The sequence below is a fragment of the Anser cygnoides genome, chromosome 15 (genome assembly GCF_040182565.1).
Source record: "Anser cygnoides isolate HZ-2024a breed goose chromosome 15, Taihu_goose_T2T_genome, whole genome shotgun sequence".
In the NCBI taxonomy this organism is placed as follows: Eukaryota; Metazoa; Chordata; class Aves; order Anseriformes; family Anatidae; genus Anser; species Anser cygnoides.
This window is the reverse complement of record NC_089887.1, coordinates 6394354-6422303: the sequence shown is the minus strand read 5'-3', so window position 1 is coordinate 6422303 and position 27950 is coordinate 6394354. Positions and strand designations below refer to the sequence as shown.

Sequence of the window (27950 nt, the reverse complement as noted above, 5' to 3'; positions counted from 1 at the left end):
ATCTAATTTGTTCCAGGCATTGCAACTTTCAGATCTTAAATTCCCTCCCTCAAATCTGTTTGTAATAATTTGTGCTTTGTGTCTTGTCAAGCCTTAATATTTGTTATCCAAAAATGAAGATGAAGTTTAGTTCCTCTTGGAAAAATAAGCATGTCTTAGACATGAAGGATATTTATATGTGGGTAGTTTTCCCAAATAAAGCCAGTGGTTTATTTGTAGTACGAATGTGTTTTTCTTAAATATAAATATACTAACTTGGAGACTGCTTTCAGTATCCTAAAAATTCAAGCTGAAAACTCCAAGCTTTAAGAAGTTATGTTTAAAATTTCAGAAAGTATCCTTCCAAAATTAGAAAGGTGTCAAGCAGGAAAAACCTTAAAGATGGAAGAATTCAAACAAAAAGCGAACTATGGATTATAAAACATAACTAGTTTTAAAAAACAGCACTATTCTCACATAAACCACTATGCAATTTTCATCTTTGTATATACAAACTAGACAATTTGTATATACAAATAAGGGCCTCAAGAAGATTTGACCTACAGTAAAAAGATAATCTTATCTATTGTCCACAATATTATTTTATAGCTCCAAATATAACTTAATACAGTAAACAAAGAAGCTATTTAAGAAAAATGCTGAAAAATTTTCCCTTTGATTTTCACTATACTGTATTTTGACTGCTGTTGTTTTACAAGAAGAAAACCTGAGAATGACTGTAGAAAGTTGCCATGACATTAAATAGAATGGGAAGTTGTCGGGTCTAAAAAATATAGCTGTTCTAAAATGGTAGTTGATGGTGCTTTTTAAAGTAAAAAATGTGAGGTTGTAAGATTAAAATAATAAACAGGAAGTCACTCTTATATTTAGAAGTATGGATTAGAGATTTTTGCAAGACACATACTTTAGCAGGTGCTTTCAACATCTTTACTGGAAGCTGTAATTTAAGCTCTGCCAGATACATTTTGGCATACGTTCACATGTCTCGAAGCAGAAAAGCTTCCGGTAGACAATTGACCTCTGAAACTTCAAACCTCATGCCATTATCTACCTAGTATAAACTTTATCCATAAGCGGGGCCAGGTCATGAGTTAACAATTCTCCTCAACCCTGAACAGCTAAGGAAGACTGTGACCGGTAACTTTATCATGTCCCTTCCCACCCAGCGCCTGCTTTGGTCCAATACCTTTCCCATTTTCCTAGTTTCTAGTACCTGCTGCATTACACAAAAAATCCAGCTTCTCCCAGACCCACCTCTTCCTGATTTCTTCATTGCAACCATATTCTGGGAAGTACTGCAAAGCAGTAAGGTGATGGCTTACACACTTTTTAGCTGAGTAAGTATACAAGGCAGATGGCAAGCTGCTGAAAAGAAATGACCTGAAAATAACAGCCAGCAACCAAGAACCTTTCATGTTCAGCTCCTATGGCTTTTGCATTCTTTGAAGAACACTTTGATTTCTTTAAAGTCAGGTAAAAGAGATACCAGCATCTCTGTGGATGTCTGCTTTTATTAACTTCACAACAGTTGCCACGTAATTGCAAATCTTCTTCACTGCCATAAGGAAGTGAGATTAAAAAACCTTTTTACATAAAAAAAAAGTGCTCTTCTCCCTTGGTGCACAGTTCTTGTCACATGGGGCAGCGTGCTTGCGAACTGAGGAGTATTCTGTCTTACTGGGCTGGCCACAGTAATAACAGGAAGGAAATATACAGATACTTTAATCTGTGGATATGTAACGGGGTGCTAATACTCTAAGAAAGGAAAAGAGTTGAGGATAATGTGTTATTATATTTTAAAATATATTATTGAATCATATTTATAATTTGACTCCAATTATTTCTAAAAAAATTGGAGAATTTCTTACTTACTCTTTTGGGAGCCTATCCCAAGACTAACAGTAAATTACTTTAGAATGTTTTTTCCTAACTCAAAACGCTACTGGCTGCTTTTGTTATTCCCATTTTATTGGTAGTTTCTGTTTGTTTGTTTGTTTTTTGCTTGGTTGATAGATTTTATTTTAGTTTTGCCCTGACTTTCTTCCAGGGGATGGAAATTTTATGATGGCAACTGCGATTTCCTTTACATATATCTTTGCATGTGCACTGAAAACCTGGTTGCTCAGAGTAAATTGCTCCTTGAATCCACAGTCTGGGCATACCTGCCACTTCTGTGCAGATCAAGGAAATGATGAAAGCACAGCCTGGCCAGGGGTTAAAAGCCTCAATGCATATGCCAACCCCAGCTGAACTAGGCAGAAAATGGCTTGAGGCTTTAAGTCTCGGGGTCAATTGTCTACTCTCCAAGTAGCTTTTTTTTCGTGGAGAAGGGTGGAAGCATGCCAAAAAAGTATCTGGCAAGGCTTAAATGAACTGCAGCTCAGTTACTAGTGGTCTGGATTTTCTTCAGACAACAAGGATTTTAGCACTGCTGCCCAGAAAGTGGAAGAACTATTTTTCTGGGGAGCACTATATTTACAGAGTTGACAGTGCACACCCATGGGGGCTGGGAGCTGCCGCCTTATACACGAGCAAGTTACTGGGCATAAGCTGCTCTGCACCAACTGCCCTGCTACAAGTTTTAATCTCTGGGGGGGAAGGGCTTGTTTCCCTGCATGCTTCACAGCACAGGCAATTTCCATAAGTAACTTCTGTAGGTCCCATGGTGTAGCTGCAACTTGCTCCTGGATGACTGAATATTTCTTGTGACTTCCAAAATAACTCGCAAAGGAATTCAGGGTTTTTTGGCTGAAGATGTAAGCAAGGCTTAGGAAAGAGAGAGCACCCAGCTGAGGAGATGGGACTGCAGCAGTTAGGTCCACCAGGATGAAGGAAGCAGGATGCTGAAGGAGGACATCATGATAGTTGGTCACAGAAGAGTTTGTCAAGACATAAAGAGTCAGGAGCTTTGGCTGTTCCTGGAATAAGCACAGTCAAAATGACATCTCCTAAGTCTTGTTAGGATGTGTTTGTCCCACTGCTCACGTCAGAAAACTGCCCATCCACAGATCTGGGACGTGTCAGGATGACATTGTTGTGGATCTTTCCACTTTGATCATTCTGCTAGCAGTTACAGGCTACTTTCAGCAATGAGGGTAGTAGGGGTTGAGAATGCTTGGGAACATGAAGGTGTAATCTACTCAAAGAAATCCAGCAATTTCTTTTTTTCTTAGAAATCTTCGGAAATCTCTCAGACAAGGCAGGAAAACTGAATATCCCGTATCTTATTTAACTGACTGGAGAACTGCAAACTAATTAGAATACAAACAGAGCTTCTGCCTTCAACTCTAACAACATAAAAAAAAGCTGTGCGCTACACTCTTTATTTAGCAAACAATGAGTGGTACTTCCTTTGTTCAGGAAAGCACTACTAAGATCAGTTAATCCTAAACATGAGTCTCACAGAAGTCAACAGGATTGCTCACCTGCTTGCTCACCAGCCTGTCAAATCAGGGGTCTAGGATAAAATTTTCAAAAACCTCTGTAGAGTTTACCCCAAGTCCTACCTTAGAAACCTCAAAGGCCCTTGAAATGTTCTGGGAAATGTAATATTATTCTGCATAAGACTTTAATGAACTCAAGAAATCATCAAATAAAAATGATCTGGACACATGTCCAGAAAGAATTTCAACTTTATTCATAAAAAACAAGCAGAACCTCTGATATACAGCTAGCATGCTGTAGTAACGGTGCTTTTGAGTAGATGTCAGGATTTACCAGGGAAGGAAACTAAGGTGCTATCTTACCTGACAGAGAATAGAGCCACTGATGCTCTAAGCAAGTGCTTCTCAACATTTGCAGAGATAAGGCCACTTTGGCCACTAGAGGCAACCACCAGTTACAGAAAATCTTCAAAGCACCTTGTGCGATGGTTTTACAAGCAGATACAAAACTAAGCCCTGGACATTTATTTTCCCCACTTTGTCAGCGCTTTGTGTGTAAAAGTGATGTGTGCATGTGGAAGATATCTTTTGCTGCAATTAACTGCAAGCGTTTTGAGATTGTTTTCTTAGGTCATTCGGACCCCCTCTGTTCCTGAGCCAAACATTGAAGAATACTTTCCTAAAGGTTTTCAGTGAAGGCAAATTGTTTTTAAAGAAGATTAATCTATAGCTTCAATAGTGCATTTGCATATGTTTGTGGGTCTGATTCAAAGCCAGTGAAGTCATTAATCTCAGTATCGGGATCTCAGTACCTGAATCAATTATTTTAAAACTAAATTTTAGCACTGTTCTATAAATATTGTTCTTTTATTTTATGGCACTGTGGATGTGGCAATGTTTGCTATTGAGACGTATGACTGATAGGAACAGTGAGTCAGGCGGATTTCCTGAGAAGCAGCTTCCAGAGAGAGAGGCAGCATGTGAGGTTTCTCAATTCCCAACAATACCAATTAGATGGTCTCCTGACACAGAGACTTCTAAAAAAAATTACTTTTACTAAAATAACTGTAAGCCTCCTGCCTGGATTTAAAATAAATCACTTTCTCCTTTAAGTATTCCAGACAAAACTCATCCGGGCATTTGAAGAGCAATGTTGCTAATGAGCAAACCCATCCTACCCAACAACTCTTGGTAGGAAAGATGTGTGTAGAGAATTCTGTCAAATGAGAAACTTGCAGCAAAACTGCAAAAGGGTCAGTTTCATACAGTATAAATATGATAAGAGGTGAATAGATTACAATTTGGAAGGCAGTTTCAGAAGAAAGCTGCATTTCAAAGACTTGCTGATTAAACCACCACATACTCCCTTAAACACTTTGTGGTCTAACAGATCACTTTACACTTATAATAATCCTTGCTTTATTAATATGCTGCATTGTTCGTATATTTGGATCTAATTTTAAAAGCAAATTAAGGTTTCTGAGATGAAACTAGCTGCCTAAGGCTGTATCTCAATTTGGAAGAAAAAAAAAACACATGAGCTAAGCTAACTGATTAAAGAAAATATTTTCCTTATGGTTGATCTGAACCCTCGGGTGCATTCCAGCATGGTGGCCTGTTCTGCCAAAGACTGCACACCTCCAGGTGTGGTTAGGGTTCTGAAGATAATGTCATTTGCTTGTTTTTGATACCATATTTTCCTGCCTGGAATGGACAAATAAGCTAGGATGTAAAACATGCCAATTATAAAATTATGCACAAATGACTTAACACAACAAAAGCGAAGTAATGAGACCAATCCTGTGAAATCTATTTCAAGAACAAAGGAGACAGAACCACAGAACATAGCTGGATAAAGTTGTGTGCCAGTGCATAAAAGTTTATTACGCAAAATCAAAATAAGCATCAGACCGTAACTGTGTACTTACATCCACCTCGCCTTGGTCAATCACATAGAAGTTGTCTCCTTCGTCACCTGGAAGCAAAATATAAACGGTGAATGTTTCCTGAAGGTCTGCTAAACTAGTCACTTATTTCCTGTCTCCATATTTAATTCTGTACATATTTGCACAGGTTTGTACACCAGATTACTTACAGGGAGATTCATTTTCTGAAACATCCTTGCCTACTTTCCTTCATAAATCAAAGTATCATTATGATTTCTTCCTATTAGTATTTTTCAATTGCATTAGTTTATCTGTTTTGATTGATTCAACACTTCATTCAATGTAAACAAGCAACAGGCTTTAGTATATCCTGAGGGTACTGAAGTCCTCCACAACACGCTGCAGGCATGCAGGTAAGTTGCCAAGTGTGATAACTATGATACAGCACAATGAGGTGTTGAATATTCCCAACAACTGCAAAAATATTTTCCATCTCTAATTACTCTCAGCTAGTCTGTGCCACCCTTATGCATTCTGAGCTGCGCTTTACTTCATGAATATTTTAAGTTAAGGAATGAACATTTTAATTTGAAATACTGCTTATCTACATTTAACCATAGCAGTTTGAAACCCTATAGACCTATCAGTGTGGTTTTGCTGGAGAGCTCTACATATATTCTAGAAGATTGTGAACATGTATTAGAGAAGACTGTGAACAAAAGATTGTGCCTACATCAATGAACTTATGATATAGCCCAGCACTTATAAGCTTTTGGAATATGGTCATTCTTCCCACTAAGCAAAGAGGGTGAGCTCTCAGACGAAGAGATGTGAATCATACAGCCTAAGCAAACATGCAAGGGTAAAGAAGAGGGGAAGGATTACCCTGTTGTATGACCGTTTCTCCTGCGATGTGGGTAACGGGAAACATGGCATCAAATATGTCACTGGAAAAGGAAAGAAAAAATTGTTAATGAATCAGACTTATTTCTTATCTAGCCAGTAGACCTACAGTCATTGTTGTATTAAGCCTTCATTAAGAGATATGGCAGAAAAAGAAAAGGAAAATGTTAGTTGTAAGTGAACCCCTGCTTGGCAAGAAACCAAAATAACTAGTTTGGCACAAGCTGTGGTTTAAAACTAAGGCCATGATTCAGTGCATGCTATTTTGAAAGAACTCCTGAATTATATGCACATAGGCCACTTCTTACAGCATTACACAAACTAGCCAGCTTGAATATTTTACTGTCTAAGCAGACAGATTTCAGATTTTCAGCTGCAATCAGTATGTGTCACAGCAGTAATTGCTAGATGCCTAAACGGGAGCTCTGCTCTTCCGAACATCTGGCCTCACATTCACAAGCAAAACCTGTTCCACAATGCACAGTATGTTTGGAAAGGTAGATGGCTCTGAATTAACATAGCATAAGAGCTGGCAAGAGATTACACTTACAGTGCAGCAGACAGGAGGCCAAACTGAAAAACTTAGTTGCACTTCAGCGAGTTACTAGTGAGAAGGGAATCTGACCAATGCTATAGAAACGCTGAAGCTACAGAAGAGCCTTTCGCTCATTAATCACTGCTGAATTACACACCTTACTGTGTTCTTAAGCATACTGTCACATATCCTTAAAAGGCCAGGCAGAGCAGTAAGGGCGAGAATGCACCCTGCACCAACACTTTGGGCAACTTGCCCAAACCCAGTCCTTTGTTTATTGAGGGAGACAGCAGGCTCCCTGGAGCCAGGGCTTCCTCTCTCCACACCGGGGTTTTGGGGAACTTATTTTCAGACGCACGAACAGCACTGAGACGGGTGCTCCCCACCTCTCTTCCCCTTCCTATGCATCAGTAGCAAGGGCTAAAGGAAATAGCTCCCCGATACAAACAAAAGGCAGCCAGGCGGAGTTGTTAACTAGGCTCTTCGCTGGTCCGGAGTGGGAATGGTCTGTTCATGCACCACCGATGAGGGAGGCAAGATGAAACCCTTGGAATGGAATGGAGCAAATTCCTCAGAAACGTAAAGGAGTGCAAACAGTGGAGAAACGTAACATTTTCATCAAAATAGCCAGAAGATCAGCAACAAACCCGTGTTGCATTTCAATGCCTTATATGGGAAATGCATATTGTAAAATCCCATTATTAGCTTATTTCCTGTTCAACTGTTCCAGAATTTATTCAGGCTCAGTTCTAGGAAATGTTTCACTCCTAAGTTCAAATTGGTCATGTCTTTCCTCTTAAGCAGCCAGAACGTTTTTGCTCCCATGGCTGAGATGGAGTATCAGGGCTCTGGGTCAGTACCACTCGCAGGAGAAGTGGGAGACCTGATCCAAGTACCTCCCACTGCTCCAGAGTACCTGCAAGGGATGCTTAGACCTATACTAAGATGATACTTTTTGCCCCTGTTGTTTCATCAGGCCCACCCTGTGCTATTTCTACTCACATTCAGGAAACGCTTCCATCACTGGTAAAAAGCCTGCTCAGAGGTGCTGCAGAGACCACGTTCGCACCCAATTCTGAGCACCGATGCAAAGACCTATAATAAATTATTCTGAAAAGTATATGTACTGTATTCTTAAATCCACTAAACTCATTTTTAATGAGTTTAAATGGGTTCGGCATTTCTTCAGTTCACGAATTTCTCCAGTTCAGGGACTTCTCTGTTGGCAGAAAACAAGCATCAGTCTGGTGTAGGCTGTGGAGCTGGTTCCTCTGCCCACACTCAGCCTAAAAGAAATGGGAGCAGAGGTTCAGATGTGCTGGGGGAAAGTACCATGATGTTAGGTGCTGAACTGGAACAGACACTGAGCGACCCTGTGCCAACGAGGTAAGCCAACCTGTTCTTCAGCAGCTCCAGGACCTAGATATTTGGTATCACAGAGCCTCATCTGCCTCGCCATGACCTCCCTTCCACCATGCCTGGTCACCTCACTGAGCTATACGAAGAGTTCTGCAACATTTTCTGGAGGAGAATGCACTCCACATGGCAGAGAATAAGGTTTTCAATGTGAAACATCCAAAAATAGACATGACACTGTGAATATCAATAACCAAACCAAAATGTGACTGAACAAACTTGGGAACTTTTTTTTCTGGAATAGAAATGCAGAGTAAATAACCACCCACAATTTCAGCCTTTCATCTTTGTTTTAAAGCTGTATTTTATTTATAACTTAACAATTGACTGTACAAACAGTGCCCAATAAATTATGTATAGCACTATGTCCTTCTCCTAAATGTTCCACATTTCATTTCTAAAACACTTTATAGTTTTATCAAAAAACTCATGGACTGAAACTTTCAGTTGAAGGTGTAATGAACCCAAAGTCTGTTGACAGCACCAGCAGTTTTACACAAATATTCTGCTGCCTTCTTGCATCACAAATACAATGATTTTCAGCAAGGTCTTAATTTTATTAGATAATGGCTTGGAGTTTTGAAGAGACCTTTGAAGGATACGTCATCAAACATTAGCCTAAAATACATATAACCACATATAAACACACAGACACACAAGTTACCCGTAATCGTGGCGGTGTTGATTTATACCTCCAAAGTGAAACAAGGACATATCTTTGATAAACAAATATAAGTGACCAGTAATATCATGACTGTCACTGGAAACACAAAGTCATGTTTCTTTCTACTTGGGAACTATTGTTCTTAATTTATATGGATAGGCCAAGATCCCTCACGGTGATTAATGAGCTGGAGTGTTTCTGCTTTTGGATGCTCAGTTTGAGATTCATTAAACAGACTCAGATCTCAGATGATACGGATCAAGAGGCAGCCTCAAAGTTTCTCAACCTACAAGTCTGGCAGCCAAAAGCTGGGACACTTAGAATACCACCAAAGAAAACCACCCTTCTGGAAATTATCATCATCTAATGTACCGAATGCTTCAGGTCCCTGTATGAAATCTGGCTTTTCATTTAATTCAGACTAAGTGTAAAATCTGTTTTGAGAACTTTCTTATTGCCTTTATTCACAGTTGCTGAAATAAACACAAAAATGTCACAAGGATCATCGTGCCAAAATACTTCGAAAATTTGAAAAATTTATTCCTGACCCAAGCCAAAATATGAAACTACAATAAGCAGACATATTTTCCACCTATGTCCTATGCTCCATATTCAGTTTCAACCTTGTCCTGGACCTGTACTATGTAGAGAAAACAAATCAAGCTTCAAATACCGAACGAGTTAAGAAGTGGCACTCATAGAAGGCATAAATAATATAGCAAGGTCAAAATATGGCGTGTTGTTTTCTTCTTGCCTCATGCACCTGTTTGTGTTTTTAAGCCATTCAAAACCATTTGCTGACTATTATAGCTAAAAAAGAAGCCCTTACAAATACAGTGCTGCAACCATCTCACTATCAAGCAAAGATTGTAGCCATGTTCTCCTACAGCTCTGCAAAAATATGCATGTTGCATTTCTTTGTTTTGAAAGTATTGTTAAATACTGTTAAATAATTAGAGACAGACGCATGCATGTTCCTAAATTACAGCGTAAACAGAAAGCCAGAAAATCACTAGTTAAGTCTTTGCCCAATGTTGAACTACCATGATTTCATCTTCCCTGTCTGAGCTGCACCACTAAGAACACAGCAGCCTCTGTCTTTTGCCTCTGCACTAGCTATTTAGCTGTTGACATCGACTGTGCTAGCAATTCTGTGTGCTGAACTGATATGGAAAGGGCTTGATTTTTTGCCAGGGTTTTTATTATTGTGCTGTAAATGAGAATTGCTCACAGGGATTTCCTTATTTTGTTCAAATGGAAATGTTACCATTTGCCATGTTTCCAGATGACTTGTGCAGGTGATGGAAGAAGAAAACAGGGCAACCACTTCTGGTATTTCAGCAGCTGTTCCATGAGACTGCAGCCACAAGAGATGCACTGCACCCAGCACCTCCTGGGCTCGGCATCTGTCCTTGGAGGGCTCTTTCTGACCCTCTTCAGAGCCAAAATTTTTGATAGTCTTTGTGATTTTTTCACAACTTCCCTATCTGCTTCCAGAGGATCTGTATCTGCTTACTTGTGGCACCTGGAGCCAAACATTTGTTCCAGCCAGAAGGTATCAAGGACAATTTTTGACTTGGAACTATAGGTGCAGGTGTGTTTGTATGTACATGAATATCCACATTTGGATCCAAAGGGGGACACTAGCAGGACATTACTAATGTTTTTCAGGCGGATTTCTGCATGTTTAATTCTTTGTAACTTTTTGATAGTATCCTTCAAAAACAAATTACAAGAGAAGCATGTGAGCAGCACAGAACATACAGAACAGTTAAGTAGTCTAACAAAGTAAGAACAAGAAATGTGTTTAGACATGAAATCTGTATCTATTCAATCAAAAAATACCACCTGCCTTCTTAGGGAACATCAAAATGCAAAAGACTTTTTCAGAAAGGTCAAAGATATCAAAGACTTGCAGCAAGTTTTAGCACATGAAGCATCTTCCATGTGTGTACAGGAGAACTGGAAACGGCTGTGGTCAGAGCTGAAATCATAGGGTCTGACCCTCTGCTGTCTGTCATTTGTATGACTTCTTGACACCTGCACAGGCTGAGCCAACTCCCTTTTCATGCAAAGGAAAACTCCACACAAATCAATGAGGCTGCAGAAGTTTATACCAGTAAACAATCTATCACACTGATTGCAAAATAAGTATGATGAAACACTTTGCTGATTTAATTCAGTAGCATTTTATATACCCCATTTGCCAAGACATAAATGACTGCGCTAAGAGGAAGCTAGTAGAGAGGGCAGGCCCAGGAACTTCTCTTTCTCACGAGAAAAAGTGAATGATAAAAATAAATCATCTCATCTGCTTTTACACTGAGGCTGCCTGGAGTCAGCGCAGAATATGAGATAGGCAAAAAAATAATGTGCAGTGTAGGTAATATAGTACTGGCAATGGGCAACTGAGAACAAGCTTGTTAAAACAAAGCGAGAGACCAAGGATTCCAAGCACTTTCAGAACCAGACCATGGCAATGGCCAAAATAGGGAAACTATGTAAGACAATTTATCAGTTTCACAATCAGATTTCTTTCCAGCCCTTGCTGTGCTGAATGCATTACAGGAAAGGAAAAATGGAATAGACAAAATGTATATGTGTTGGACAAAAATGGAAAATCCTCGTTATACCTGCAGGTTATAATTTGTCAGAGTTCAATCAGAACAATTTCATCGTGCAGACAAACTCTGAAAGCCTTCAATATGAGTGCTACACAGCATTTTTTCTTGCTTTGCTATCTCTCTAACAAAACAAAGAAAGCCCTGTATTGTTGAGGATAGGTTTAAAAGATATGTAGTTACTCTGGCATAATTCAACAAAGACATGCAACTTTTCCTTGGATTAAGACTGCTCTAGCATGAGGATTTCAGTGTTTTAAGCCTTTCTGACTCATGTATCCTTAAAGTTTAGTAAACATGGTTGATAACAACTCCGCCTTTTTTAGCTGTAGCTCTTGTATCTGGGGACTATTTTAAGATTTCTAAAGTTTTGGAGGTTGTTCTCTTCTCCTGCTTGTCTAAGATATTCTTATGATTCATTTCCTGAAAAGATAACAACTTTCTAGCAATTGTTCTAACAACAAGCTTCTCCTGCCCTGTACGGATGAAGAGCACAGAATTTAAAACCGAAAACTGGGTTCAATTAACATCTGTGCAATGAAGGAATAATTGCAGTACTTCACCACCGCACAAAACAGGAGGCTCTGTGCTATGTGGTGCACACCATGTAAGTATAAACCTTTGATCCACAGCTTGTTCCTAAAAACGCTGCATGTCATTGCTGATGTACAACACTGAAACCACTGAGAAAATCACTATTATCAAATGACTATGGAGAATAAAAACAATACTTTGCACAGGTAAAATAAAAGATTCCTTTATAGAGGTGTTTAAAACTAATGGTCTGGAGCCCTCAGTTGTTATAATCAAATATACATGTCACAGGCATGTACCTAGGATAGAGAGTCAGTGCTGAAGCCTTAATAAAAACATTATGCAGCTACTTCCGTTAACTTCTTTTCCTGTTAGGAGAGCAACAAATTAATTATAGCAACAAACAAGGCTAAGAACAATTGAGAACATTTAATTACTTCATTATAATGGCAATGTTTAATTATTATTACAATTAAGTCACACAATGATTTTACTATAATGACCACATGAGTCTTTGAAATTAGACATGAGAAGACATTCTAAATGGCAGGTTAAAATTAAAGTCCATGTCTAATTCCATAACATTTATTAAGTCACAAGTCCACATAACTAAGAGGCATGTGAAACAAAAAAAAAATACAACTGCCGTCTTCTGTTTCTGTGAAGTATTTCCATTTTTACTGTTCTATGAAGTCCTTTTATAGGTTCATTAATTATTACAGTGAATGACCTGAATGAAACTTTATAAGCATAGCATCAATTTATTTTACAGACTCTATATATATCTGCAGGTCAATGGTTCACATCATCTTCAACACATTAAAAATAGCTTTCAAAGAGACAGGGTTTCTGCAGGGATCTTCATCTGGAAAACCATCTGCCATGGCCGACTGCAGTATGAGGTGATCCTCTAAAAAGGGGCCAAGGCTTGTGGCTGGAGGGTAACGAGATCCAAGATCCCCACCCCATAGCTTATGCCAAGTCCTCTTTTCCTCCTGTCCACCCCTCAGAAGCATCCGTTTGTGGAAATCAAGCAGTTAAGTCCTTTGTTGTACCACACTCATCCTGGAGGCAGGGCTCAGTGGACATACAGTTCAGGTCTGCCTCTTGCTATCATCTCTAGCTTACCTTTTTCGAGGTAGAGGGAAGACCCACGTTTCCTTCAGCAAGTCCTGGTGCCAAGCCCATCAGCCATTCTCCACAAGACACCCTGTTTCAAGGCACATGAGGGATGCAGGGAGGTGGAGGAGGACACTACCAAACGTGCATGTTAGGCCATGTGGATCACATCGGACCTAATGCCAGGCCGCAGCTACAAGGCAACCCTCCAAGCAGGCCCAGCTGAACACAGCTCTCCAGAACTAGCAGCAGATGCACATATTTTCACAGCTTCTAGTTCAAGGACAACTGCAGACCGAGCTGCTTTACCAAGACGGTACCCAGCAGGCTGAAGGAATTGATTCTTTCCCTCTATTCAGCACTTGTTAAGCCATCACGGAGTACTGCATCCAGTGTGGGGCTCTCCCATAGAAGAAAGACACTGACAAACCGGAGTGAGTCCACAGTGGCCACCAAAACAGTCCAGGGCTGAAGCATGCAGATGAACAGAGGGTGCTAGAACTGCACTTGCAAAAAGTTCAGGGCAGACCTTACTGCTCTCTACAGCTGCTTAATGGGATGGTGTAGAGAAGACAGAGCCAGACCCGTCTTAGAGGACCACAGCAGAAGGCACCAGGCACAAACGGGAACAGAGGAAATTCCCATCTGATATACAGAAACATCTTGCTCTAAGAATGGTCAAACACTGCAGGAGGGACCTAGAAGGGGGAAGGATTTCAAACCCTGCACTTCAAGGCCCTTGGTTGGAGCAGCCAACCCCGAGTGGACCTGGCTGGAGTAGCAGGTGGGATGAGGCACCCTTGGACGTCCCTTCCAGCCCCATCTTGGCGGCGAGCTTCCCGCAGCGGGAGAGGCGAGGCGGTACGGCACGGAGCCGCAGGCACCGCGGAGGCAGGGGAGCGGGAGTCAGGAGGCCAGCTGGAGGAAATCCCATGCATAATGCACGGAAAATATGCTCTGTGTGTACAGATGTAGGAGTATCTGCGCACTTCTGCATAAATAATTGCGAAGAGACTATATCCCAACTTCGCATTGCTAGTATCGCTGCTCGTCAACAAATTCTGTGCGTATCAGGAGATCTTGATTACAAATTAGCTAAAAACATGTTTTCCTGCAGAAAAGAATCAGTTTGCTGAAACTGAATATTCCTGTGGAAAATGACTGATGCCATTTCCCATTTAAAATGTATTTTAAAGTTTTGAAACTGTCTCAGTGTTCTACTGTGGTATCTTCAGAGAATCTACTTTTCACTATTGTATTATTTCAAAATTAGTTTTCTTAATAAAAGGTTAATATCAAAATAAGACATTGTAAAATGATACTTCTATTGATCTTAATCATATTTGTCAGTTTGTTTTCTGTTTGTAAGTATTCTCAAGATTTTGATCTTGGAAGTAAGACTCAAAATGGGGGGTAAAATTAGATGCCAAGAGAAAAACAAACAAGAAAAAAAAACTGAGAAACTTGGGCCAATAAAATACAGTTTCTACTTGGTTATGATGTACAAATATATATATCTACATATATAAATACGCAGACAGAGACACACACATTAGACTGCACAGGCTTCTTTCTGTTTTATTAGGTAAAGGATAAGTGACTGAAAACTCTTTCCTTAGCCAGCAGGTACAGAACTCTAATTTAAAGATAGAGACGTTTATGGAGGTTATACACTATAAGAATACAGCATTGCTGCAAGCATAATATATTGAAGCTTTTACTTTGAGAAAGCCTCAAATATATTATTATTAGAAGCAAAGAAGGGCACTGTAACTAAGTCAAAGCTGTTATTTGCATGAACTGGCATTCCAGAAATGACCTGGGGAAATGCTTATCATGATGAAAAATCATGTACTTGAGACAAAGTGGGCCAAATTCATCTCTAGTGTAATTGAAATGAGGTCAGTATATTTGAGATAACTGAGGAGAATGGCCCTATAAGTCACAGATGAGTATATACAATGTACAGGTAACCACCATACAGTTAATTAATTGTCTCTTTCTCAAACATGCTAGAAAAGAAATGGTGGATAACACAGTAAAAAAAAAAAAAATATATTAATTGCTTCTGGTGGGGCAGAAAGAAAACACCACAATAATAAAAATCATCCCCAAAGCAAATCTCTGCTGTTACTAATATGAAGCAAATTCCACCAGTGACAAAGGGTGACCAAAACAAAGTTCCCATATTTGAACAATTTATTTCTTCTAGTACTTTTAAATCTCTTCACTCTTTAATTTCAAGCTCCCTCTTCTGGACTATCCCAATTAAACCAGAGAGTTACTACGCACTACTCATCATCCTTACTTTAGTACTCAGATAATATAGCTAAAGAAGTCCCTTGTAAATGGCACTGATGAAGATCACTAATCTAAATGGTTACCACAGCTGAAGTTCCTTGAAAATACATTAGTAAATGCTGAGATTTAAAGAGCTAATAGATGCTCAACTTAGGGACACAGGAGCATATATGCCCAGGGATATCCCTACACAGGGATATATAAAACGTAGTGAATTATGGTAAATTATATTTCACACTTGCATAAGTAAATATGAAAGAAAACATACTAAATACATTACCTTTTGTTCACATTATCCAGTGAAAAATACCTCTCCCACAACAGTAATAGTGCTTTCTGTTTTACCTTTGAAATTGAGATGGAGAGGACAGTCTTTTATAAGAGAGAAACATTATATATTTAGGTTTTCTTGCATCTATATGGCTAGCAAACTGTTGACAGGGAAAGATTTATTCTACCAATTAATCAATTTTCCTATTCAGAGCATGCCTATAAACAGCTAATTGTGCTTGTAGGAACTTGGTCATGAACCCAATATTCACCAATTTTAATTATTTTACTTTACTTTTTTGCACTGTGTGCTACATTCACTCCTAAGAGTTTTCTATAAATATAGGAAAATTAAATTGTATTTGATTATTGTGATTGTTCCTTCACCTCACATACATACTGCTCCTACGCACTATTTTTATGACTGCAGCTCCTGCACCTAGAAGAAAGGTTTGAGTGCCACAAGACAGCACCTCTGCCTGGCAACTATATCACCACAGAAATAGATAAAAGATAAGAAGTATAAGATATTAGGCTACAATCTTTTCCTTTCTGTGCCTGGTGGCCCTCGCCATTTGTGATACTGCAAGAATTAGTGATTAGATGCTAAGCATAAATGTAGTTAGAGCAGGTTTTTATCAGCTTCATGTAAAACAGTTTTGCCTATCGGGAAACTCCTTGGATAATTCATGTAAGATGTGTATCAATATGTCCTGCCACTGAAAAAGCTGGGAAGTGATTAGTGACTGAAGCCAAGCCTCTGCAGAGTTTCAGTTACCAAGTCACTCAGCAGCGTGCCTCCTGCAAGTCAGAGAAGCGCATGCTGCAACTAATCAAGCAGTGTTTGACATGCGTCTCCTTTGGCTGACGAGCACATAACATACGGCCGCAACCATCTCCCACATCTTGCTTAATTAATTTCCATCCTTGTTGTGCTCTCCCACACCTGGGGATATCAAACAGCTGCATATAATAAAAACATTTTAACCTGTGTTAGTGGATAGGATTCAATTTAGTTTATAATTGGATCAGTAAATGAAATCATTACAAAAAAGCTGATAAAGGTTATCTAGAATGAGTCAGAATTATTTTTTAAAATTGTATAGATGTAGTGTTAAACAGCTAATGAATAAAATTCACAGCTGACACAAAACCACATGTCCACAAGCACTTGATTTTATATTTGCATATCTATTATAGCTTACAGACATGTGCAAACTCAAACACCCACACATTTTCCTTATGTTTTCCCTAAGTTTATCGTTACTCCCCTTCATCTCTGATTCACAGCATTTCTGAGATAGAATCTTTACAATAAAACGAACCAGAGATAAAATTTCCTTAGACAATAAATACTTCTTTTGTAAGAGCTTTTCAGTGAACTATGTCAATTAAAGCAGCTTCATTTTTTGCAGCTTCATTTGTTACAGCTCCAGTAATTGAGAAAATGAGAAAATAGAGATCGATTAGATCAGATGATACATATATTTTTTCTTAAGTGATCTGTATTTACAGGGATCTGAAGGAAATGAAGCTTTTTAGGCATGAAGAGCTGTATAAATCTATAGAACGTACAAATGCAGACCTAAGGGCACACTTTCTTCATACACAATAGAGATAAATTCAGACAGAGTTGCATTACTTTGTTCCATCTTTCTCAGTAATTTTCTTTCAGACTCTTCACTAACCACTAAAATGAACATCAAAGCAATCTTTATGACACGCAGCAGTATTACTGGCAGGAACACCTGCTACTTCTAACCTCACCGCGCTAATTTACTATCAGCTTGCTGTTTTAAAAAACTGCCTCGCAAACACGTCACTACTCTGTTTCTCCTACGTTCTGCTGCAAACATTGAAAAAAATCAGGAGTGGACAGTGTTAAATTCAGTGATTTAACGTGCACAGGTCTACTTTATCTTTCCACAGGGATAGCGAGGCTGTGAATCTCAGCTATGTTGAGCTTTCATTACATTGCCAGGATGAGAGAGGGGGAAAAGCACTATTGTATATGCCTTCCTGCATATCTGCGGCACATTTTTGAGATGCCTGTTTGAAAGGGAACACGAAGAATTCGTCAGGCAGGCTGGTAGATCAGCATTAACGCAGACATTTTTGGTCACTCTCAGTCGACCGCCAAACGGCGTGGAGTGTTTGCACCTTTTCACTCAGCTCTGCTGGCTCGGTGTTTGCCTTCACGCTGGTATCATTTCTGCAGCAATTTCTCAGCAGGAAGAATCGTATCTTATGGCATTAAATAAACCAGGACAAACTCAGCCCAAACCAAATTGCAAAAACTCGCAAGGGTACATTATCACCCAACTCATGTTGTTTCCTCAAAACTAAATAACCCTCCCCGCTCACAGATTTCTGTTTAATTTGGCCTCTGGCATGACAGAAAGGAATTTTTTGCCCATTTACACAACTCTATGAATCAAATGCTGACAACAGTAAGCTGCTCCTCAGTCTGACTTAGAGGCATGCACTGCAGAAAAACAGCCAAGTGCCGTGCTTGCTCTATCAGGCCTCACACATAAACCAGAGATGATATGGCCTGTAGCATACAAATCCCTCTGAATGTTAACTTTAGGGAGAAAAAATGCTTCACGGTTCCATCTCTTGAAGACTTGATATATGGCTGAGCCAAATTATCTCAACACAAACACATCTTTGACATTTATTTCTGAACATAAAGCAATGATGGAAAAAAAATCACCATGTATAATTCCTGCAAAAAGAACCCCAAGTCCTAACTGGATATGCTGCTACAAACTGCTCTGGCACAGGCATCTTAAAATACTCATCCTGTAAACTGAGAACTGATTTAGATTAAGTTTAAAAAATAGTAAAGAAAAAAAAAGTCAGAAGATTTGCTGTTTAAATAGACTTTTTAATGTAGGGCATGCTGGCTCTATTCGTGTTGATATCAAATTCCAAAATACAATAAAGAAATTAAGCAGAAATGTCTATACTAAAGCCCACTTAAAATAAATCTAATTAAGGGGAATAAATAGGACAAGAGAACAACTAATTCCTTGTATTTGGTTCTCTTCAAGGAATATTCACATAAATCCACGGTCTGACATTTATGCTGTTTCATGTGACAGGGATCAGAATTCTCCATAGCCCAACGCTTCTAAAGCATTTACCCCTACAGCCTGATCGTGCACCTTTGTAATGAATAATAGAAATCTCTCCACATTCACAGTAAATTTTCTATAGACTCGCAAAAGGTCTAACCCCGCAAGCTTTTCTCCGTGTGAACAGTCACCACTCATACTTGAAATAAAAGGAATAATTTAATGAAAAAGGGTTTGTAGAATCAGGGACTTAGAGAGAGAACATTCTGGGACAAAGAACGTCTCTCTTATCTGCACTTGTGAAGTGTCTTGTAATCACAAGTATTATATATGTGCTTTGTAATGCAGTAATAATAACAAGGAGAATTTTGAGCACAGTGCCTGAATTAAGTAACTGTCCTGGATCCTGTAAAAATCTTGCCATCGGGCTGCTTTGTGGTAAGGGGAGGGCTACGCGACCTGGGGACCCAGCTTGTGGGCTCCCCTCTGTGTTCCTGGGGGCAGAGGAAGGGGAGGGAGGTTGCCTCGAGCCCACTTTGCTTCTTACTTTTTAGGGGGAAGAAGTCACGAGCTAGGAAAGGACTCGACCCATGGCTGAATGGCTTCAGATAATATTTAGATGCAATGGTCATGCCCAAGTACAGACCACATCCAAGTCAGAGGCAGAAAAGGGCAATGTTTGTGTGTGTTTATGGATGACCATCTACAAGGCAAAACTCCAGCCCTCAGGACACTTCAGTTTGGGTCTAGACTGAGATGCTATCAACCCAAATCAAGTGCAATTTAAAAAAATAACTATAACAAGAACACTGCAGACAAACTTCTTGTTGGTGAGGTCAAAAGAAAGGGGAGGAGGAAGGCAGCGAAAAGTGTTTCTTAAATACAGGAGATAAAGATGGCAGGAGATAAAAAGGTCAGACTAGGTGGTCTAAAGGTCCATGCTAACCCTAAACTCAGTGAAAGATACAGAAAAGCAAACACTTGATCTCAGAAAGATTTGCTCATGCAAAGAAAGTCTTGAAAAAAAAAGCAATGCTTGTCTTTCAGAAAAGAACCAGCTATGGAAGTAATGCTTATACCCTGCTGGTAGATAAATGCATGATGAACTGCACAAACGGATACTGCTACTATGGGCCACTTCCCTCTCAATTTTAAACAGCATCATACACTCACGTTCCTCTTCAAAAAGGTGCACTTTCTGCCACATCACACTTGACAGTAATTTCAGAGGTTATAAAAAAATTCTTAAAATGAATAAACAGATCTGAAAAATAAACTGCTGATGTGCTATAGGATTTGTAACATTAAGTTGACTTTAAAAAATAGACTAATACATGCAAAGGTCACTAAAATATTTATATTAATGATGGAGCTGAACACTAAGCAGATATTGACTTCTGTTAAGGTGAACCTCAAGATTTATTGGCCTAAGAGGTAAACACTGACTGAGATAAATCCAAGGTCAATATTTACTACCAAGGACAATAAATCTTGATGGCCTATGAAACATAAAATAAATAAATATATATATATGTATACACTTATAGACACAAGTATATCTAGAGATATTTACACAAATTATTTGAAAAAATAATCATCGACATCTTTTTTTAAAAAAATCATTTTCTTATTTATGCTAGAAAGAACAAATGACCAATTATGAACAAGTGCTAGATTGAGCTATTTGCATATGTCAACACCGATGATATCTAGGGGCAACATTACTGCTTCTCCAATTGACTTTCTTTGCCCAGTGAGCTGGGTGAAATGTTTCCAAGGCACAAAGGGAAGTCAGTACCCCTAAGTCTGTTATTGCAAATTGGCTGTCTTATTGCCATCTTTGTTTGAGAACCGATGCTTGTAACTTACGAAATAAGAATTATATACAGCAAACTCGGATGAACAATTGTTGAACCCTAGACTTATCAGCAAGAAAGATTTTAGGTACTGATTATGAGGGAGCCCTTCTAAATTCAGCATGGCTTCATCTAAGGTCAAGTTGCTTCCTACACCAGACGAGCACAGGAAGGCAATACGTGGATATTCTGCAAGTGTTTTAACAAGAGGCACTTCTACTGTAGTTGTGGTCAATTCTGTATGTGCTCAGAACAAAGACTTATCAATCAAACTGAACAAAATAAATAAATAAAAGCATTGGATGACTTTCAGAGTTATAGGCTTTTTCCTTGAACTAGAAAAGCAAATAAATTTAACAGGAGTGCTGACAAAAGTAGACCTTCTTCCTCCAAACAGTATACAAGATCTAAGCCAAAAGGAAACAGATGACTTTGTGTGTTTGTAGGAAGTGATTAGAGAAGATAGAACTTAATTTATTAAGATGGGAGATGGTGATTCTTTTGTTGACTTTTCAGGTCAAGTGTTAAAACCTTCTGCAAATAAGGCAGTAGATACGCTACAACTAAGCCTTAATGGTTCAGGAGACTGGGCCTTTTTGATACTATAGTTTTTTCTTGTTCTTTGAACAATTGTTTTGGAAAGCGAATTGAGAGAAATTTGCAATCCTTCCCTATGCCTCTTGATGGCCTCCCCTTTGTAAAGTGCACCAGTTTGAGCAGATAGAGGCTGCTTTACAAAACACAGACTTACTGTCCCAGGGCAGGACATGGTCTGACATGAAAAGGGACAGCTTCCACAACACTTTTGAATTTTTACCTACGCACCCCATGGATAATAGAAGAGGGTTAAAAAAAAAAAAAAAAGGAAGAAAAAACAGAACAAAGTGCTTTAAAAAATTTCATTCATCTACCAGCCTGACAAGTCTAAGAGAAGAATGCAGCGCTGCATATACATTGCTGCCCACTGAATTTGCAGGAAGGAAGAACAATTAGAACTGTTGGGCAGGAAAAGGCCTGTTAGCACTGCTACCTTTAACTTGATCTTTAATCTCCTTCTATGCCTCCGACTTGTCACCGCAGACATTAATCACCTTACAGGTCTTATAGCTGTCTCGGGCTCATTTATATTATTTGTTTTAATCGTCTCTTTTATGTCGTTGGCTTTCTGTGGTATACAGTTCTGCCCTCGTATCCTGTTTACTGTTTTGTTCTATCAAGTGATGTGGTTTATTTTTACGCAGGTTTCCTAAGGCTACTGTATAGCCACAGGTTTCAGTGACCATATCACAGCTGGCCTCTACAGAGAGTACTCCGAACCAAACCATGAAATACTGCTCCAAATATTTTAGGAGCCTCTGAAGTCTCATTAACATGAACACTTCATATTTCACTAAATGTTATTAATGTTCTCTGTAATTCAGAGAATGGCAGAATGGTTGCACTCTTTAACAAGATTTATTTCTTAACTTGGAAAGAACAGTGATTCCCAACTATATAAAAATTGGAGCATGGAAGAAGATAATAAACCAGCAAACATAAAAAGAAAATGTTTTTTCTAGTCAGTGTTCTAGATTCAGATGAGATCTAGTGCTAAGTGTTCTCTTGACAGACAGAATGACTGTATAAAACTGATAGCCAAGATTCTCAAAATTAGAAGCTAAGAATCCACATTTGGGTTTTCAAAAGGACTATTAATTTTGGGATAGTGCTGTTCAGGAAAATATAATGACAAACAGAGTTAATTAATAAGCACAACTTTAAAATGCTTTAAAAAGGACTGCTCCCTCCAGGGAGTGGAAGCTGTGTCAGCTGTGTCCAGAACACGTCTACCACCGGCTGCTCTAAAAATTACACAGGTCTTGTTTCTTGCAAACTATTTACCCCATGAGGATGCTCATAAAGGGACTGTAAGGGAATAGTGATAAGAATTACTATATTCAGAATATTTAGAATAGTTAATCACGTTCACTTTGAAATAGAGTCAAAAATTTTCCCTTAGAATTGAAGCTCTTTTGGCTACTGTGAAGAGTCCCCTATGGATTCTCAATGCAATACAATATATATATTTTATACAGTGAACTCCATAGGTAATTATTTCACAGCACAGGAAATGATGAGGAAATAACAAGGAAAGTTGGGGGTGAGATTTTAAGAGAGGTAGTGACTCAGTAGAGACTTACTACCTCTCCACTGAGTCCATTTCCAAACAAATGGAAAAGCACCAACTTCTCTCACTTTGATTATTTTAACTAGAAATAGAGATTTTCAAAGATAATGCCTACTTCACTAGCATTTTGAGGGGAAGCTAGTCTATAGGTAGTTTTCATGTAGTTGAAAACTAAATCCATTAGACATCCCCCCAGTCTGAAATCCTTTTCCAGAAAGGCTCAGGAAGGCATAACCTTTCCTGATTTGCAGTAAGGAATGTATTGTGATTGTCTGACCTTATATTAACCAGTTCAGAAAAGACTGAACTAAAACACACTTTGTTCATCATCTTTGATGGCTATAGATTGATGTCACCCCAAGGTAACCTGTGCGGCTATAGATTGTCCATTAGTCTAACCTCAGTAATGCAAGGCTTAAAAACAAATTTTGAAGGGAAGAATAATGAAAGTTATAGAGGTAATTGGAAAATGAGACACACTGCAATATCTGCTTACTCCCTTTATTTGATAACTGATATTCTAGACAAAATAAATCAATCAGTTCTTCAAGGAAGCATGTTCAGTGTTATGAGGTAGACTGATGGTTAAAATGGCAAAGTTGATTAGGAAGAAAAACTATATATATATAATGTGTTTAAGACAACAATTTAAGATAGACTAGCAACAGTTGATATTGGAAGAACAAGACCAGAGGTAATTCTAGTAAGAATATTTCAATATTTCAATATTTCATTGCTTTTAAGAGAGAAGATGCTATGTTCAGAGGTACTGCACAAAGTATCATAGAAAAAAAAATGGATGCTTTAGATGACTGAAGTAATAAAGCTGGAGTGAAATGCAGTAATCTAACATGAAAGGCCACGCATGTTAAAGTTACGGCAATAATTTCTGCTTTAATCTGAATTTATTAAATCACTGGATAACTGTAAGCCACACTTTTCACCCTTGGCTGGGAAAAAAAGCAAAACCACCCTGTATCAGCATAAACTGGGTCACTTCCAAGTGAGCAAGGGAAGTGTTAATGCCACTGTAAAAAGCACTTCTGTAAATGATCTCCCTTCAATATCGTGCACAATTCTAGTTTACCACGTGCAAAAGAAACAAAGAAAGAAGATTCTTTTGATTCAAAGAGACGTAGGAAAAGGTATTCTGGGATGATAAGCATAATGGAGAGCGTATATTTTATAAAAGAAGATAAGACGAGTCTGAATCATTTACAGCAGTAAGATGAAGTACAATAAAAGACGTCATTGTAGTTTATAAATACATAGAGATGAGAGGTACGGGTAAGGGTGAAGATCAGAGTTGAAAAAGAGTTATTTTAACTAATGGACAACGAGGGCATGAAGAATCAACACATATAAACATTTAGTCTGGAAACGAGACACTGTCTTGCCATGGGAACAGTAGTGTTATGAAGCGGCTTTCCAACAACTGTAGCCCAATAAACTGGGGGAAATAAAAATACCTTCATTTAGGTTATCCAAGGGGTAATATGACTTGGTTTTCTGCACTATCAGATGATTGTACTCAGTGATCCAAGAGAATGCTCTTAGATTGTCCTCCCAAGGACAAGAAGAAAGATGTTTCCTATCAGGGCAATGACGAGTAAAACAAGTGCAGGACAACTGTCAGAGAGGACACACTGATTTCTGACAGACTACTCTTGTAACTGAGACAAAAGAGCTGGAAACCTCATCAGATTTGTTCCTCTCAACTTTAAAAGACGAGAGGCAGTGCCAAACACTCAAAACAATAACGTCTTGCCTTTATAAACAACCTTTAGTATCACTGGATATAAAACAGAGCCTTGGACATCTGCTGAGCATGCCTATTGGATTGGCATCAGTGCTCTCCCCCTGGCTCGCACGGAAGGTTACGGGGTCAGGAATGAGACAAGTTGTTCTTCAAAAACAATCTTCCATTTTGCCACTGGTAGCTTTCAGAATCCACCTCCTATATATCTGAAGCCTGTTTCATTTCGCCTGCTTTAGAAATTTTCCTAGCGTCCTCTAGATTTCCTCTGCAAATCTGAGCCTAGCTGCACGCGCTGTGCTGAGCTACTGAGCACCAGGGATGTGTGAAGTTCAGGCTCTTGGCACAGCCCTGGGTAATACTGTATGTCCTGGTACAGACCGGGAACAGGCTGTCTAGGACTACTGTAAGAACTTCATTATTACAGAGGTGGCTTGGGACTGCTTTCTCACTGCTCCACCCAACATCCTTCTCTAGCCTTTAATTTTTCTGCTAATAAATGCTATTTTTAAACTGTGCGAGCCCTCTCCATATTTTGCACATTCTCAGCAGAGACGCAGACAGCCTCTATCCAGACAAACACGCCGTATGGACAGGGAATGACAGTAACTGAGAAAGTCAATACCAGCGGAACAGCGAGAAAAGAGAAAAGCCTCAGGCCCAGCTATCATCCGAATATCTTCTGAATTTTCCTCCTGTTCTTTCCCCCTTGCCAGCAGACAACACTTGGCAGAGCCCAGCACCGTGCTGGATGAGATGCACAATGCACCAGCGCCATGTGCCACCAAGTGCTTCTCCAGCTTCAGCCCATGGGATGGTTAAACCAAAATACAGTTGTGGATTAACACGGTAACTGGCAAACTGGGCGACTCAGCCAGGTTGAGAGGGAAGGCAGGTGCTTGGGTACTGGAATAAGCAGTGTGAGATCATTAACACCCAGCTGATGGATTAAAAGAAAAGGCAAAGGAAATCTCTGAGGTCCCCCTGTCTCTTCCTTTCACCGGTCTGAAGACAGGACAGAAATATGGGCATGTGTAGGGGAGGGTGAGCTATTTTAACCAAAACATTTCATCCATCCCTAAATATGGTCACAAGATTTTAGATACTTGGCTTAGTCTTAAACAGTAAGATTCTGAATTATCTCCAACTGTGTAGGCTGTAAAAGAAAATGCATAAACCAGCAATCCTGCAAACTCCCTAGAAACGTATTCACTGCCAGTTTTTTTTCTGTAGCTGTTATATTAATCAGTGTCTTAAAAAATTAGTATGCCCTACTATTATGTCTCTTTCAAGCCTAATAAGCAATGTTTTGCAATTAACTTCAACTTGGTCTCCTTATTATCATTATCTATCATCTAGAGCTTTGAGATACACCAACAGAAAATGCCAAAGTTATGGCACCACAGATACGGGTTGCATTTTTTTTTCAATGATCAGCAAACAGCAGTATTTCAGTGGCATCTTGGTTACTCTTAGGATTTCTAACCCAAGTGGAAAATATGTGGAAAGATCAGCTGTTCTCAAAAATATTGCCAGAAAAACACATTCAAGGGATTTTGGCTGAATCGGAACTCAAATCATTTTCCAGAATATGAACCAACTCAAGAGATGAGCCCAGATTTCATGCTTCAGTTTTATATCTTATCAGATATTCACACACGAGTTCATCTCTAAACGCTACATATACACACATGTTCAAAAGTGTGAGCATACACACGCAGAGTGTGACACTGGGGTGTAGTCAATGGATTTTATTGCTGTACTTGTAAATGTATATAGTCTCAGAGAGACATCTCTCCTCATCTGCCATATGAACGTGTTATATATATGGAGTGAGTGGTTCAAGGTATTATCCACATACATTTGGAATAGTCAAATTATTTATAAAAAGGCTCGGTAATATCAGATTTTAATTGACAAATGTTGATAAAAATGGAATTTATATTGCCTCCCTAGACTCACGGGCTATTTTTTTTTCTTCTGAAATTGAACAGCTGCCAGAAGAAAATCAGAAATTATAAAGTGGAAGAGAGATGTAAGGCAGCATGTCAAGGGCTGGGAGAAGTATAGTAGAAAACGACCAGAATGAAATCCAGGTGGATTTATGGGAGGAAGGAAGAGCAGCGTTGCTGTGAACATCACGAGAATGGAGACAGGAAGGGAGACAGAATCCAAGTTGACCAGAAATTATAATCAATAATAGAAATCGGGAACTAAAAATATCCTTTGAGTTAAACCCTGAATTTTCAATAAAAAGAACTGCAATATGCTACCAATCATCAAATCTCCAACAGATGAATCTGCAATAGATGGATTTTGCCAATCAACAGACATAGTAAATGTCGGTGGGTCTTATATCTCATTTGCATTTTAAAAATGCAAACTGTTATAAATTTGCTTTAATATATTGCTTTTAATTATGCTCTGATTTTTCATGTTTCCATGACTGCAAAGCTGGGTGACCCTACTACCAAGAGGCTGAATCACCAAACAAAGACCAAAAAAACATTAACACAAAAGAACAGAAAAAAAAGAACAGAAACTTTCAAAAAATGACATTTAGGAAAATACACTTTTTTTAAAGCTCTACACTTGCAAATCTATGCAATGTACTGCATTAGTATTATACTCCTGCATATTAAATCAACAAAAATAAGAAAAGAAAAAGCAGACTCCAATAACAAGAAGACATTAATTCAATCACATTGGGAATATACTCTATTTTATGTGAGACTTCCAGTAACTACAATAGGCAGCCAAATTTAAACTGGCCCTAGAATTTTTAAAAACTGACTTTCTGATTGAGTTAGTTTTATGAGAGAGCTATCTAAGAGCACAATTTAATTCTCTTCTACCAATATTTTCTGTCGTTTTGCTCACAGTCCAGAGCTCCTTCATCTAATGTTGCTTTGCAGTCAATTTAATATTGATTAATCCTCCTGCTTGTAGTAGCTCCCACTGATGTCCACTGAGCTCTGCAGGACTGTAAGGGCTTGTTTGCACAGATCTACTTTCAGGATCAGATACTCACTTTGCAATTTTATTAATCAATCACAGTAACAAAGGATATTCAAAAAAAAGTGCTAAACATAGCTAATGGTTCCCTACCCTTCTTAATAAAAAGCCCAAAGCACAACAGGCAAAGAGCACTTTTTAAGAGTCAACTATTGTTAATATAAATGTACTTCACAAAGCTTTCCATCATCTGCTTCTCAGTTATCAAGCCACTGCCATCCAGCCTTTTTCCCGGTCTCTTGCACGGCTTCCTATCAAGCTACAGATCAGATCTCACAGCCAAGGTTCTCCTTTCTCCTGAGACCTAACACAGTTATATGTCATTAATAAGTATTGATTTACATCCCCAAGGATCTTCCACTTCTGTCTTAATCTCTCATCTGATCCATTTGCAGCATTTAAGTGAGGACTAGATATGCTTTCGAGGGACTGTTCAAGTTCAAC

The 27950-nt window shown here is 38.8% G+C and overlaps 1 protein-coding gene across 4 annotated transcripts in view; it reads right to left on the bottom strand.

The window, feature by feature from the left end:
* Positions 1-27950, bottom strand: part of PRKAR1B (protein kinase cAMP-dependent type I regulatory subunit beta) — a 101289-nt gene that overhangs the window by 36990 nt on the left and 36349 nt on the right. For all 4 annotated transcript variants that reach the window (XM_048062769.2, XM_048062764.2, XM_048062754.2 and 1 more), the window contains exons 5-6: positions 6155-6216; positions 5312-5358 (exon numbers count right to left, since the gene is read on the bottom strand). In XM_048062769.2, coding sequence (XP_047918726.1) covers positions 5312-5358; positions 6155-6216 — 109 coding nt within the window. The remainder of the gene's footprint in view (positions 1-5311; positions 5359-6154; positions 6217-27950) is intronic.